General features: G+C 44.2%; 1 protein-coding gene across 1 annotated transcript; it reads right to left on the bottom strand.

The window, feature by feature from the left end:
- Positions 1-786: 786 nt before the first annotated feature.
- Positions 787-14377, bottom strand: bms1 (BMS1 ribosome biogenesis factor). Its single transcript, XM_026177554.2, has 23 exons — positions 14231-14377; positions 12933-13148; positions 12655-12845; positions 12272-12351; positions 11135-11323; positions 10894-11036; positions 8261-8382; positions 7974-8167; positions 7721-7863; positions 7019-7515; positions 6823-6924; positions 6383-6534; positions 6214-6295; positions 5965-6044; positions 4956-5144; positions 4693-4881; positions 4067-4247; positions 3490-3548; positions 3250-3372; positions 2856-3003; positions 2428-2603; positions 1680-1841; positions 787-1381 (listed from the first exon to the last, which is right to left on the bottom strand). Exons 2-23 carry the CDS (start codon positions 13103-13105, stop codon positions 1154-1156), a joined length of 3603 nt encoding a protein of 1200 aa, XP_026033339.2. The 5' UTR covers positions 13106-13148; positions 14231-14377; the 3' UTR covers positions 787-1153.
- Between the last annotated feature and the right edge of the window lie 961 nt (positions 14378-15338).

The following is a 15338-nucleotide window of genomic DNA, read 5'->3' on the forward strand; positions in this document are numbered from 1 at the left end:
TCCCCTTTACTGACACACTGTAAATAAGTTTAATGCTCAACAACACAGCTAACAGCCTCATGCACTCGAATTTTTGATGTTTAGGCCACAATAATAATTTCCACTTCTGGATAAAGATCGCTCCGTCTTCATGCTTCATAAGAAATTAAGTGTGTCACGTCTTTAGTTATTTATTAATGGCAGCACAGTCATGCACACCATGTGCTCTGTGACATCTGAAGAGTTTGTGCACCACGTTGTTTTTTCTTTGTTTTAATTGGTTAATAATTTTAAGCTCAACCTCCCAGGTTGTTATGAATGGGCCATGTTTTCCTAAATGTTGTGATTCACAAGTGAACGATGTGGAACATACTTCAGACAGGACTTATTTAAACGGTTGAAAAAGATACTACTTCATATGGGTCAAATATTTTAAGAATGTTTCTCAGTGTAAACTTGTAAAGAATCTTTGGACAGCATACACAGCTACCTGCTGCCTCTCCTGCACTGTTAGATGGATGTAAATACAAACACATTTCCTCTTGCAAATGATAAACAAGCCACATGTTGCTTCAAAAGTAGCACAAACAAAATAAAAAAATGACTCAACAATGATGAGTAGAGCTAGACTGATAATCAAGCAGACATTTTACATTTTTGTGCCTCTACAAATTAAGAAATTTATGATTAATGAATCAAGAAGACGAAACACATGTGCGCCCAAAGTCTTTAAACATCCACTTAGTCTATAACGATAGTGTGGCACTATGGAGCGTTGGTTTTTACTCAACTTCAACATTTCAAATGTAAATTCAGCTGTGAGTTTTTATTTATTTCACTGTAACAACCCCAGAAAAAGACATTTGTTTAAGATATTGTTCTTGTATAATTTCTGAAGTAATGCACATCTGATCTACCAAACTTTGAAGAGAAGCAATAAGGAAAACAAAGAGCTTATTGTTGAAATTATCCTTTGTTAAGTTGCTGTGTGTCCTACAGAGAGAATGACTGAGCGCTCCACCAGGAGCTGCAGTTTTTGTTATTATCTTTGTTTTATGATCTATCCTGTACATTAGGCTTTTCAATGAGTACAGTAGAAAAATACAATTTTAATTTAAGCAAAGATCAGTTCGAGTCTGCAGGGATGGGATAAGGTCCTCGTGGCTCTAAACAGTCAGTCATCTTGTGGCGTCCCCTTTAGACTCGACCTCTGCTTCTTCTGATCCTTCTGGCCCATGATGCGGTACAGTTTTTTTCGTGCGTCTTTCATTCTCTTCATCTTGGCTTCTTCGTCTTTCTCCTTTTGCTGGAGGAACTCTTTATGTTTGGCATGATGTGCTCTCTGGGCCACCTTCTTCTTGTAGTGATGCACTGTGCTCAGAGCTCGTAGCAGCTCCGCCACCTGCCACAACACGAAAAGTCAAAGCAAAGATCAGTTAGCACAGGGTCATCCTGAACAAACTGGGTGTTGTGCTGCATCGTTTCTGTCAATCATTGCAACGCTGTCAGATCAGTGATTAATCTGGCACCACAGCTCTCTCTGGTTTGGCAGCTTCATGTTCTCAGTATATATGAAAACCTGGACATTCAGCTAGGCTCTGTTTCCTCTCCACCTACACTAAGACTATCACTTACTGTGTTGGGACCACAAATTCTTAACGAGCTGCAGCACTCATACCGTAAAGTCAGGTTGTGCTCACCTTCCTCTCATGGGGCTCGCGTATCACACTGGCTCTCTTCAGGTCTCTGGGCACCTTTCCTTTGGGTTGCAGTAGTTTGGGTTTGCTTTTAAAGGGGAGGGCCTTCTGCAGCTCCTTGGGGATGTGGAGTGGGTTGAAGTGCCTTGGGGCTCGGGTTATTGGCTAGAAGGTAAACGATGACAAGTGAGGGTACACACAAAGACAGAAGAGATGATGACAATGACAAACACTACACAGCCAGGATTTGGTACTGGTTCACACATCACCGAACAGTTAAAGAGCAAAGGTTTGCATACTACAGATTCCTCTACAGTTCATATATATTTCTGAACAAGTGTCACGTTTACCTTTTCTGTGATGCAAAACAATTCAACAACAAACTGATCTGATCACAAATGTTGTGCTCTCTTCATTAAAAGGACAGTTTGAGCTTTTTACGTCTTATTGCAGTTCTATTAGTTTCATATTCAAAGGCACACTGGCACACTGAAATAGCACCTCCAAGTCTGAGGCCACGGTCCTCAGGTGGAAAAGAGTGGAACCTTCAACATTGATGCTTTGTTTGTTTTTTGTACGATTATCAGTTAAATAAAGCCTCTAAATGCTTCCCTCTTCATTTAAACGTGATACGGTGATCCCAGCACTTCCTGGGAAACAGGGTTGCAGTTTCAGTGTTTCAGGGAGCAGATCTCTGTTTCTATCTGTTCTTCACTTGTGCACTTTAGAGTGGTCATCAGGCTGAGTCTACCTTGTACAGCGAGTCAATGCTGGGCTTGTTACGGACTCCCAGGTCATGTTTGAGCTGCCCCACGGTCCTCATGCCCGACCAGCTGTCCTTCTGGCCAACAGGCAGCAGCAGTGAGGTGACGGGGTTGTAAAGCTGAGGAATACTGACTGGATACCAGGAGCGCAGGAACACAATATCTGCAGAACAAACACCGACACTAAGACACGGAGTGGTAGACACACATCACTGAAACATAAGTTAATTAATCATTTGGATTTGATCAATTTACGAGATTATAATCTGCATTATTTTTATTTCCTAGGAACTGGCAACAACTCTTTGTCCTTCCTATAGGAGGGTTTAACTGGTTTAAAGCCTTAATACAATGTAAGAGCTGCAGGGACACATAGTATTTATAAACTAACAGTAAAGTCAGCAAAAACAGTCACCACTCATAAGCAGGCGGTCCTCAAACGTGGCTCTGAAAGCTCCCGGAGGAGTCGACAGCGCCTTCTTTATCTGACCTCTGACCCCCGACACCGTTCGTATAGAAGCACCTTCAAATTTAGCCACCTCCAGCACCGTGTTAAACATGCCCTGTGGAGAGAGGGAGCAAACCGTCAGCATTACACAATCACCTTCATCTCCTGCCTTTTAAACGAACAGCACAAACATGAACATGCTTCCTCCTACAGCTACACACGGAGTAAACAGTGACGAGCGTCTTCCACTGACTTTGCTTATCGACTCTTTGGTGACCCAGTAAATGATGTTTCTCTAAGTGTTTTTAGGTAATTAGTCTATTTACATGCTGACATAAAGTGAGCTTCAGATGTAGCGTACCTTGATGAAGCAGGTGTTTTGGAAGATCTTATAAGGGTAACCAATTAGTTTGAGCTTCTTCACAATAGTGACTGATTTATCCAGGTCCAGGACGACTCCTGTGGCTGCAATGCGGAAATTAGCCTTCACAGAAACACAAAACAGGACTTTGAGATTCAATGAGAGTACTTTACATTAAAAGAATTGATGCCACCTTACAAAAGTACACTAACAAGCCTCTGTCTCCAGGTAAACACTCACTTTAACTCCTGATACTGACTGAACAGCCAGAAAGCCGGTGCCCTGTGGAGTGATGGGACCTGCAGAGAAACAAAGGTTAGAATTTATTTCATCAATGTAAACATCGCAGAGACGTAAACTTTGACACACACTGAGACGCACCTGTGTACACAGAGCTATACTGCAACAGACTTAAATACTAAACGTTCAGTGTAAGCTACCACAGGGCAGCTGCAATGACATGTAAAAGTCATAAACCCACATTTTATTCTCAACATATCACATGTTCAACCTGAGAAAATGAACCACTTGAAGACAAATATCAGGCCATGATTAGCACTGTAGAGACGAGGAAAACACGTTTTCTTTTTTTATTGTGATTAAAATGAGCAAATCTCTGGATTTAGTTTGAATTTAAACTGTACGCAGCATCCAAACATTTTTGGAACTGGTGTTAGGTATGTGCTTCTACTTCCTGAAGTCTTACTCTCATTAGAAGCCTGAATAAACGTATCGTGTGAAGCCATTCAAAGTGTAGTTGAGACACGCAGAGTGAAATCTGCGTGTAAACCGCAGTCATGCTCTGAATGCAGCTCACCCCAGATCGAGGCTCCACAGTGCATGTGTTGCGGTGTGTATTTAAGCAGGCGGTGGCGTCCATTGTGATCCTCAATATGATAGAGAGGGATGGTCTGGAAGCGGCGCCAACCCAAGGACAGGATCAGGGGGTCCCGTGTCTTCAGGATCCGCTCATACCAGCGGTGCTTCTTCAGGCGCATCTGACATACACAGAGTACAACATCTTATTTAACCATTATATCTTAATAAGGGTATTTACAGATGTGGGAAGTAACAAAGTACAAATACTTCATTAGTGCACTTAAGTAGAACTTTCAGGTATCTGTACTTCACTATGTTTTTACTCCCTACATTTTTATTTTACAGCAGAACTTTTGTTCTCTTCTTTGTTGTTCCTCTTATTTGATCAGGTCTCTTCCCTTTGCACAGATTGCTGGCTGGAAAGGACGGGAACATTTCTTTTTGTTTTCTTTTTAGGGTCTGCTTTGTTTACATGTTTTCAGGTGTTTTGTGCTCTAATAAAAAGCAAAAGAAAACATTTTAAGATGTATACAATTTATGGATTCATATACAGATATTTTTAAGAATAATCATTCTATTCTTATTTCATTAAGAACCTTTGAAAAGTGCAAATGTAGCACATACCTGCAGGTATCCTACATTGCCTTCACTGGTTCCCAGGCCTCCGATGATGACGGGGTAATGTGGGTCAAAGTTCGTTACAAACTCACAGGGTAAGGAGGAAATTTCTAATCGGACGTACATCCCTGGCCGGAAGCCTTCATACTGCACTCTCGACTCATCGTCCATGTCTTCAAACTCAGCTCTGTTCAGCTGAACAAACAGTGGAAGAATATGAGACATAAACAGAGTCTTAAATGTGAACGTCAGACTGATGGACAGTCTACCTCCGCCTGCTTCTGCATCTCCTCCTTCAGATCGTCGAAGTACGTGGCGTCACCATCGTCGTACTCCGTGTCGAAGCGCTCCTTCAGTCTGCGTTTCTTTTCAAGGCGCTTGTTCTTCTGCACCTCCTCATCATCCATCTTCACCTGTTGGTCTTCATCGTCAGTTTCATCTTCATCACTTTCACTTTTCTAATGGTAAAAAAAAGTGTGCGTGACAAATAACCTTTGTTACATTTTTGGGATGGGTTTGTAGATATGTGCCCCCCCCCGGGCGTACTCAGTAATGCCGGGCTTACACTCTGCGATTTTTGGCTCATTTTGAGCCGATTTTTCAGCCGTGCGACCGCTTTGGTGATCGGTCTGAGTTTGGCCTTCATCGTGTAGTATACGTGGGGTAACGAGGAGCGATTAACACCTCACGACCAGCTCCCCATCATCAATCGCTTGGTCGTGAGGCTGTCGCTGCTCACGCTGTGCACGCGCAAACACATGTCGGTGAAAAAGACGGCGCAGCACGGCGGTGCAGCGTGTGATCTGGACACAAGCGATGGAGGCACAACCTGTAGAACTTTGGAAAGCTCATCCGAGCCTTTTCGATGTGGCCTCACAGAATCATCACGACCACAACAACCGTGGAAATAGTTGGATCTACATGCTGCTCAGTCACAGCTGCTTGATCATGTTTTTCATTAGCAATTTAGCAAAGTTGATGGTGTGTGTGTCTGTGTGAGTGAAAGACAGAGAGAGAGCGAGCGACAGATTGTCTGTTATAACCTTCATGTTACGGAGGCTCAGTGTGAGCACTCAGGTCGATCAGAGCCGTATAGTGTGACCCTGCATCGTGACCTACTAACTTCTAACCCCTGCGAGCCAATCGTGCAGTTTGAGCAGAAGCTGAATAACGCGACTGAAAGAAAACGCAGTGTCTGCCCAGATTAAGCAACTGTTGCTGATTATTTTTCATTCCCATCCACCACATTGATACCACGCTGTATTCTGAGTCACGTACCTCGGCCTGATCCTGCTCCCCAGTCGTGCCTTTGTGAACTTTTCCTGTTTCCAAATCTTCAAAGTCACCGTAGAGCTCCTCTACATATAAGAGAACAGAGTACTTATGATGCATGGTGACAAATCTACTCTTAGCTGAAAGTCTTTGTAATCAGTCACTGTCACATTACTACTGCACATAACTGAACTCAGGTGTTTTCGACCAGCTCTGAATACAGCGAACAAAACGCTCCTCCCCCTGAACTCTTACCGTCTTCTTTGAGCAGCGTTGCAGCATCCTGGCCTTCCTCCCATTGACCCGTCACAAAACAATCCCTGATTGAGTTCAACATCTGAAAAAGAAAACAGACCGACTTATTCTAATATTCTTGACAACATCAGCTGCTCTTGAGTCGGAGTTCTGTTGGAAAATACCGGACCTCTTCTAATTCCCAATTGTGGGAAATGTCGGGGTTGAAATGGGAGCAGTCTAAAGCGTCGGCCTGAACTTTTTTGCTTTTCTGCGGGCGATTAACTCGAAACAGTCCGCCAAGCTCCTCCTCCTCCTCCTCAGAATCTTCCGCCTCCACCACTGCAAAACAAGGATCAGCAGCGCTTGTCAAGATCACATCCTCGCGTATGTGATGCAAACATATCGCTGAGTAGTTATGGAGGACTGATGACCTACTGTCAACATTACCATGCTTCACCGGGCCAATGGCAACAGTAACTAACGCTGGCGTCAATGATCAATGATCAGAAATTAATTTTCATGAAAAATAATTTAATCCTGATGAATCCAGTGAAGTGTGAGTTTGTTTGTTTTATACCTGTCCTACACAAACATTATTGGTTGTTACTGATGAAACAAACAGGATACCTGAACCATAAACCAGCTTCCTCAGGTTGGGGGCAGCTTCCTGATGCCGCAGAAATGCTGCTGATGCTTTCTGCTGCAGGCCCTCCTTCCACTTGAACGTCCCTACAGACAGATCACAACCAGGAAGGACAACAGTTTGTTTTTTAGCATAAAATTGAACATAAACTAAATGTAAATAAACCTGAATGGTACTTACCCTGCTCCTCCTCTTCATCACTGTCATCGGCACCAATCTCCTCTTCCATCGACTCATCGTCTTCATCTCCATCCTCCTCATCATCACTGTCTTCCTCTGACTCTTTAGAACAGTGCCCAGAGTCTCCGGCTCTCTCGGCCTCGCCTTCTCCTTCGCTGTCCGCCTCGCCCCTCTCCAGCTCATCCTCGCTGTCTGCAAACGCTGGTGCCTCTGCGATCACCTCCTCCTCTCCTTGCATCTCCTCCAGCTTCCGTTTCTTTACCGGGGGAGTGCTGCCTTTGGTGGCTTTTTCAGATTTATCTCTCACCTCTTTGAGAAATGTGGACAAATCATCTTCCTCTTCCTGGTTCTCCTGGTCACTGCCATCATCATCCTCATCACTGCTGGACCCACTAACGTCATCCTCCTCCTCCTCCAACCCAGTGAAGACCACCTTCCTCCTCTGTGTTTGTGTGTGTGTATCCCAGACATGTATCTCTCGAAGTCCCTCCTGCACTCTAACACAAACAGGACAAATATCTGTTACACAATCTTTTTCAAACAATCGATCGCCTGTTACTTTGTGCGCCTCAGCAGACGTGTGTGTCTGTGTTGTACCTGTACGGTTTATGAACATGGCTTGTTAGCCAGCTAGCTGATAGCTCCGGCTCACACTGCATCACCACACTTACAGCTGTCATGGAGAACTTTGTGATGTCTTACCCACTCTGCTCGCTGATGTCTGTGGGGTCCAGGCCAGCAGAGCCACTGAAGAGCGAGACCTTACTGGCAGCCATCTTGGCGTCTAGAGTGACATGTGTTTCTATGAGGGACTGGACCAGCTCTGTGGTAGGCCGCACTTCCTCCTGCAACAGGGTTCGAAGCATTACTTCAACCCTTGAATCCTGGGCCAACATTTTACAAATGCACTTCACACCGTTTAGATGCAAGCTACACACTGCCATCTCGGGAATACCTGCAGCTGTTTGACGTGGTTGGCTGGGAGGTCGATGTAAACGGCATCTTTGTCATACACGACCCCTCCGACCCCGGCCATGGGTGCGTAGAGCAGACGCTCCTTCTCATTCAAGGCCCTCTTCTTCTGAGTACCAGGCAGCGGACACGGGTCTGGCAGGAAGTTGACGTCTGACATCTGAAAGTCTCCTACACCTACAGACGGGACAACACACAGCACATCACTCCAGTGCTTTCATGGCTTTGTTTCATACTGTCAGTCTGCTGCAAAGCGCTCCGTCTGTGTACCTGGTATATGGACCTGGCCTTTGTTTTTCAAATGTGTCCCTCTGAGGTAGCCATACAAGGACACAGTCCGATCACACTTGGGGTCTGTTCTGAGCCTCTCGGGGTCGGTCAAGTCCTCAATACTGAGGAGAGTAAGACAAGAGCAAAGACTGAGTTCACAAAACCCCAAACAGTCGCTTAAAGAAACATCTCTTTAAACATGTACACACACTAAATGTGATCATCTTTGATAAACCAACACGGTAACCTTCTTAATAACCTTCTGAACCATGACACACTCGGCCTGTTTTCAAAGCTGTGAGGGTCTTTGGGGGGGTTAGGGTTAGGTCTGTGTGTATTGCTGAGCCTTGGCTCCTGTCGGTCATGGTCAAGGAGGTTTGGGTTGGCTGCCTGGGGCTCGTGCTGGGGTGGCCGGCCTGTGGCGGCGTCAGCTGCCTGTTGTCTCTGGTTCTTGTAGGCTAAGGTTGGGCGATATGTAGAAATTTTCCAACCAACAAATGTCAGTTCAATAAATGACGATGGGCGACATATTCGTGCAGGCGTAGACGCTCTGATGGGCAGAGCACCGTAATCATGCACGGACTGATTTGTGCGTTTAGAACTCAGACGTTTCACTTGGAGGGAATATTTTACCTTCCTTTCTTGTTTGTTTAAAGCTACTTCTTGGATTATTTATTTATTTGAGACACGCCAAAGCTCACAAAAGACTTAACGTTACGTGGGAGATTTTTTTATGCTCGCTGGAGGAAACATTTGGATTTTTTAGCTTGCTTTTTGTTTAACTTTGTATCTGTTGTTTGGTCGAGTGTCAGACAGATAAACACTGGAACGGCCTGTAAACACGGTTAGTGTATTTTTCTGAACAGAGGCTGCTGCCTCTCCTTCCTTTATGAGTTTGAGTAAATGAATCACAGCTGGGAGATGGCGCCGTTAAAATGGCGCTGTTAGCAAACTTACTCACAGCAAATAAATCAATAAATCACTCTTGTAAAAACGATCAGTGAAAGGTTCAGCCTTCTTCTTCATCCTGGCGTTGTTGCCGCTGGTGCAGGGTCCGCTCTTCGGCAAAGGTTTCTCCATTTGGTTCTGTCCGAGGCGTCCTCAGGTGATGCGTTGACGGTGTTAAAGTGAAAGGCTCAGCCTATCGTTGATATATTCGTACAATCGCCCAACCGTACGTAGGCGCCCATCCTGCCTTCTATGGCTGGGATGGGCGCACAGATGTTGCAGTGATGTGTGGCCTTCATTTGCAAGTGACAAAGTCTCTCTTTCTCTCACGCACGCACGCACGCACACACACACACAGACACACACACACGCACGCGCACGCACAGACACACACACGCACGCACGCACGCAAACACACACACGCACGCACACACACACACACACACACACACACACACACACACACACACACACACACACACACACACACACACACACACACACACACACACACACACACACCTTTCTCCATTCCTTTTGTTTTTTCCTTACAGGTGCAGCAGTGTGTGATACATTGTGCATTTCCTACTACACCCCCTCCTGCCTCAGCTTACACATAGTCATACTTTACTATATTACATATAATTTAACACCTGAAACAACCCTGATAAAAAATATTCAATAAACAGAAGCAGCACATGAACCAAAGGAGCCCACAGAGCACGTCAGGGAAAAGCAAACTGTGTTTAGCAGCACTCAGATCATCACTCTGACTGCACGGCTGACCAGACCGGATTAAAAAACACTGGTCCAAGCTACACGTTGAGCAGCTGGTATATCATCGCCTCAACGCCATCCTTCGTTGTGTTTGTTGTTCGTGTCGCATACAAATGCCACCATGACACTCTTTGCTGCTTTGTTGTAACAGTACCACACACATTAGGTGGTGCTTGACTGGTGGAGTACAGGCATTGGTTAATCCGGTGACGATTAGCATACAAACTGTTCTACCACAGCTGCCTGGTGCACAGGGCCAGGTTTGGACTACAAGCTCAACTGTCTGCCTGAGAGGATGCTCAGTGACTGATTTACTTCTTGTGAGGGAGCAGGAAGCCCCACTGACCGGGCTCTGCGTGCACCCTTTTAAATGCAAAATGCATCTCAGTGCTCTCTGAGCCATTTCAGCACGCCGTGTGAGTCGACACCTTCTAGTCTGTTACTTGGTCAAAGGAGGCTCACAGCTAAGCGTGTCCCTCTGTGGGAGTCATCCCTGGTATTAGAGGCAGTTTCTCAGCCACCATTTGAATTCTAAGATGAAGATGATGCTGTTGCTTGCTCTTGCATCAGTGAAACACTGTCCTCCTACATTAACAGTCAGTATTTCAGATTAGCTTATGTGGCAAACTGGGAGTGTGCGCATCTGTAGAGCAAAACACTGAGAAACCTTTACTCTTGTAACCCCTGTTCTCTGATAATATGTGGAAGGTGTCTCACCAGATCACCTCTGCAGAAAGCTTGTCGTTAACGTTAGACTGAATGATTCTTCAGCACCTTGTAAATGAAAATGTACGGCTCCATCTTAATGCAATCATGTGTATTTACCAAGTTTGAGTTACTGGTACAAACACGACTTTAGGCTGAGCATTAAGGAAGCTACAGACAACTGAACAGTCGTAAGCACTCACCGGTCAGCCAGGATGTAGGGATGGGATGTCTGCCACACCAGAGGACGAAACTTCATGACGGAGATGAAGCGGCCGAGGTTCTTCACCTCCTGGTTCTGATACTCACCATACACCATGCCAGACAGATAAAACAGTTTGGCCCCCTGGTGGTTGAGGCACAACAGGTCACAATGTTGTCACAGGCATACAAGGTTTTACATCAATGTGCAACTTTTTTCCAGGAGTACAGACGTGGGTTTACCTGGTACACCTCAGTCCAGAAGCGATGTTTGAGGTTTTTCTTTGTCTTTCTCAGAGTCTTGTTGTTCTTGAATGCATCCAGATGAGTCAGCACGCCCATGATACGAGGGAAACCGTGTACTTGACAGATATTGAGAAACTCAAACGTCTCCATCTCAAAGCCAAAGCTGGCATCAATCAGCATCAAAACCTGGAGACAAAAGGAAGCAAAGCATTTCTATCGTTTTATTCATTTTACAACTTCCAGTCAGAAGTCACGAATGTCCTGCTCATTTTTAATAACTTCTTTGAACTGTTATTTTATAAACTGGGTGTGCAAGTTTATGTTGGATAGTCTCCAACACACAAAGGGTTGTGGACCTGGCTTTTAACCAGAGCCCCCAATCCTCCTTAGGGTAGCAGCTGGAGCTCTGAGGGGGCAGAAGCTCAGCATTAGCATGCTTCCCATTTCAAAACCAGTTTTGATGCGCGTCTAGTTTTTGATTTGCTGTGAAGTTAAAGAATCGGGACGTCGTTTGCCTTCATTTTTCCATCCACTTGGTGCAATAGCACTGATAGCTGTATATGAGCCCGTGTAGATCAGAAACAATCTAAAATGAAACGTATGCTGTATTATTATTCCAGTTATTTCCACAGAACAGTTCAAAGAAATATTTAAAAGCCCAGAATGACCACAACATTAACGAGTATCTGTAAACGTGTGACCACAGCTGTAGCTCAGCACTCTCTTTACCATCTATGTCAGCACTGCTAACACGAGGACATCTCACATCACAGCACCTTTATCTGTTTTAGATTTAAGCTGTTTATTGAATCATATTTAGAATTTCATTTATTGAGCTCTTCATTTTGCAGAGGTTACCTTTTGTTCAGTGATACTGTAGTTATTTATTGAGCTACATGGTTTTTCATATTAGTCACCATTGAAACTAACACTGGATTCATTGGAAACACTATCTTTGGTGTGCAGATTGGAGCATCACAGGAGCGAAACACCAGCTTTCTGATTAATAAATGAGCCGATCGACCTCTGCAGCCACGGCCGACCCCCCATTTGTTGGCGAGTTATGACATTCGTGTTTTTCTCACCCAATAAAGGCAGATTTAACGTATCAGTTTACTCTTTTGAAACACTTACCAGGTCAGCCACCTTTGCAAGGTCGATCATTGAGTTTATGTCATTGTTACACTCCATGAAAGTCAGCCGACGCTTCTTGCCTGGAGCAGCACAAAATAACCAATTAACATAAACGCACACATACAAATAAATAAAGTAACATTATGGACGCATACAAAAAGATTTGTTACTGTGTATTTATTGTTTCACCAAGGCCAAAACCTCTTTTAAGGCCCTTTGCTGAAGTTTTAATGAAGGTTGTGCTAAAGCCGCGATTACACTTTCTACGGATGCAGTGGTGCACAGCACACCATCACTGGACTCTAGCAGTGGAGGTGTGTTCAGTACTTGTCTGACTGTGTTGTGTCAGGTTTAAGTTTGTGTTTCAGGAGTTGGGCGCTCACCAGAAACGATAGTTACAGGTCCACATATGTCTGTGAGCTTCTGCCGGGTGAAGTTTTTGATCAGGCAGCGGATCAGGGTGCTTTTCCCGACCTTAGGGGGGCCAACAACGACAATCACAATTGGAGGCGGTTCCAGGGGAGTCCGGTCTACAACAGGCACGTGGTGTTTTTTGGTTTTTATGTCCTGGGCCCTTTTTGAGGAACAAACAAAAATAAACACCAACACAGTCTGAAGACATGAACTTGACTCATCTTATTATCTAATGCACAACACTGACCTGTGGAAGGTTTTGGCCATGCGGACCGCAGATTGAACTGCAAATGCTTTGGGGTTGCGTTTGCGTTCATCCTCCTCTGTTGAGCCATTTTGTTTCTTTAGCTTCTTCTTCTCTGCCTTTGGGCCACTGTGCTTCTGCTGATGCTGCTTCTGCTTCTTAACTTTCCCATCCATCCTGTCTACTACACACACTGTTCACATGCAGTTTGACTGGAATCTGTGGACAGAGAACAGGTTCCACTCAATTTATAGGTATGGACAGGCGTCATCAACGTGACGAAAAAAAGAATTAATATGAATTAATATGAAAACATTTTGATTTGATTTTTCAGTTATATGACATGTATGTACAACTCTTTTGCTTTTTCATGATACTTAGGACAGTTATGACACGGCATAATACAATACAAGGAATCTATGATATATTAGTTGACCCTTTGCTTTTATTCGAGCATTCAAAATGATCACATCTTAGGATTTTCCCCCACATAACTAAACCTTTCAGCCAAATTTCGTGGAGTCAAAAGACTTGATATTCATCACCTTCATTATGCATCATGTATTAACTTTTACAGGAAATATTTGTTTCTGGGATGAATTTTAGTGGAGAAGCAGGTATAAAGTGATATAACATTCAAATAAACATGTATGTTTACCTCTACTGAACCACAGAACTTCAGTCAACTGAATTAAATTTCACCTCATTATTTACACTTTTTACTTAAGTATATTTTCACAAATAAACAGACTTAATACACACAGGAGTAGTTGACTGTACTCCAAGTATTAACACACACACACACACACACACACACACACACACACACACACACACTCCCAGTCACCTAGAGCTGGCTTCCTCAGCTCTTCATCTTCCTCCACAGTTCCTCTCAGAAGCAAACACTTTCTCTAGATACACAAAGGCATTCATAAATCCTCGTGCTGTTTTAAAATCCATGTTGGAAAACGCGAGAGGACACTAATACACATTTTGGCTCTAATATTAACAGAAGCCACAACATCAGAAGGACCCAGTTTGTCTAAGATATGGAAAATGTCCCCTCAAAAAGCGACACTACAAAGACAACCCCTGCCTCCATCCAGTGGGATACTTCCTTGAGAAAACCGATATGACTCAGGTACTTTACAAGCCGACAGGTTCGCTCTGTGAGCGGAATTTGCCTTTGTTGAAAACATGTCTGTCAGCCTGGAGGACCAAACACTGCGGCCGGCGTCTCTGCTAAACCTGCGTGTTTATATGAAATGTGCGGGAGAAATACAAAGCACAAGTGCTACTACCTTAAATTAAACCAGTTGTAATCCACTCCACGTTAACACCCGCTTTTCTTCGTTTTCACGTGTGAACTGTGACCTCCGGCCCGGAAGTATATGAAAGAGTCACGTTCTAGCCAAACGGGTGCAAACAAAAACAGACGGGAAAGGTTCCGCACGGTGAGCGGCTACAAGTCTCCGTACATTGGCGCCTCCTGCTGGCGGTTCTCTCCGTACTAAGTATACTGATGGAGATTTAAAGCCAAAATTATTTTGGTAAGCGTAATATCAGGATTAAGAGGTGAGCTCCTCCAGGACACGAGCAGCTCTGCAGTGAGTACCACCTCTGGGGTTTATAGTTAGCCAAGTTTAGCAACTGTCTTCCTCACGACTGGAATGTGTTCATTAACACAACTTCAATATAATTACACTAACACAAGTAAATTCCAAATTACTAATTAATTCACATCACATTTAACAGTTTTAATGCCGCAATCATGTCAACAGTCACGTCAGCCTGCATCAACACAACATTTAGAACATTTGGGCTTAACTGGGGCCACGTTAGACAATTACAGGTCAGGTAAGACACTGGCAAATGGTGTAGTCATAAGCCAAGTGGAGTTTGTGCTGGATGTGGTCCAAATGTCATAACATACCGTATATTTGGCCTGAATTAGCACAGGTAAGAATATTTTCATCTATTACCTGATAAGGCGACACATCTGTAACTACCTTCTGTCTCTGACAAGGACATTATTTTGCCAGATATGCTCACACGCTTGAGTCATGATAAAATAATTATACATGAAATTAGCAAATTCAGTCGATGACTGATTGGAAACGCACCTCCCTGTCTATATAAGGACCCATACAGAAATAATTTTGCAGCACTCAAGGTCCCAGTGCACACAGTGATCTCCATTATCCATGAATGGAAGAAGTTTGAAAGCACCACGGCTCTTAGAGCTGGCCTTAGTAAGGGAGATGAACAGGTACCTGATGGATAGTCCAACAGAACTCCAGCATTGCTCTGTGGAGAAAGGAGAACCCTCCAGATGGGCAACCATTTCTGCAGCACTCCACCAATCAGACCTGCATAGTAGAGTGGAGGGAGAGAAGCCACTACCCAGTA

Source organism: Astatotilapia calliptera, chromosome 8, assembly GCF_964374335.1.
Source record: "Astatotilapia calliptera chromosome 8, fAstCal68.1, whole genome shotgun sequence".
NCBI lineage: Eukaryota > Metazoa > Chordata > Actinopteri > Cichliformes > Cichlidae > Astatotilapia > Astatotilapia calliptera.

What these genes read in the sequence shown, in the direction of transcription:
- bms1 (XM_026177554.2), bottom strand. Translation starts at nt 13,105, where the DNA reads ATGGATGGGAAAGTTAAGAAGCAGAAGCAGCATCAGCAGAAGCACAGT. An exon ending in AACGCTGCTCAAAGAAGACG is followed by an intron (nt 6,045 to 6,213) that starts GTAAGAGTTCAG and finishes TCTTATATGTAG; the next exon opens with AGGAGCTCTACGGTGACTTT. An exon ending in GGGAGCAGGATCAGGCCGAG is followed by an intron (nt 5,145 to 5,964) that starts GTACGTGACTCA and finishes TTTTACCATTAG; the next exon opens with AAAAGTGAAAGTGATGAAGA.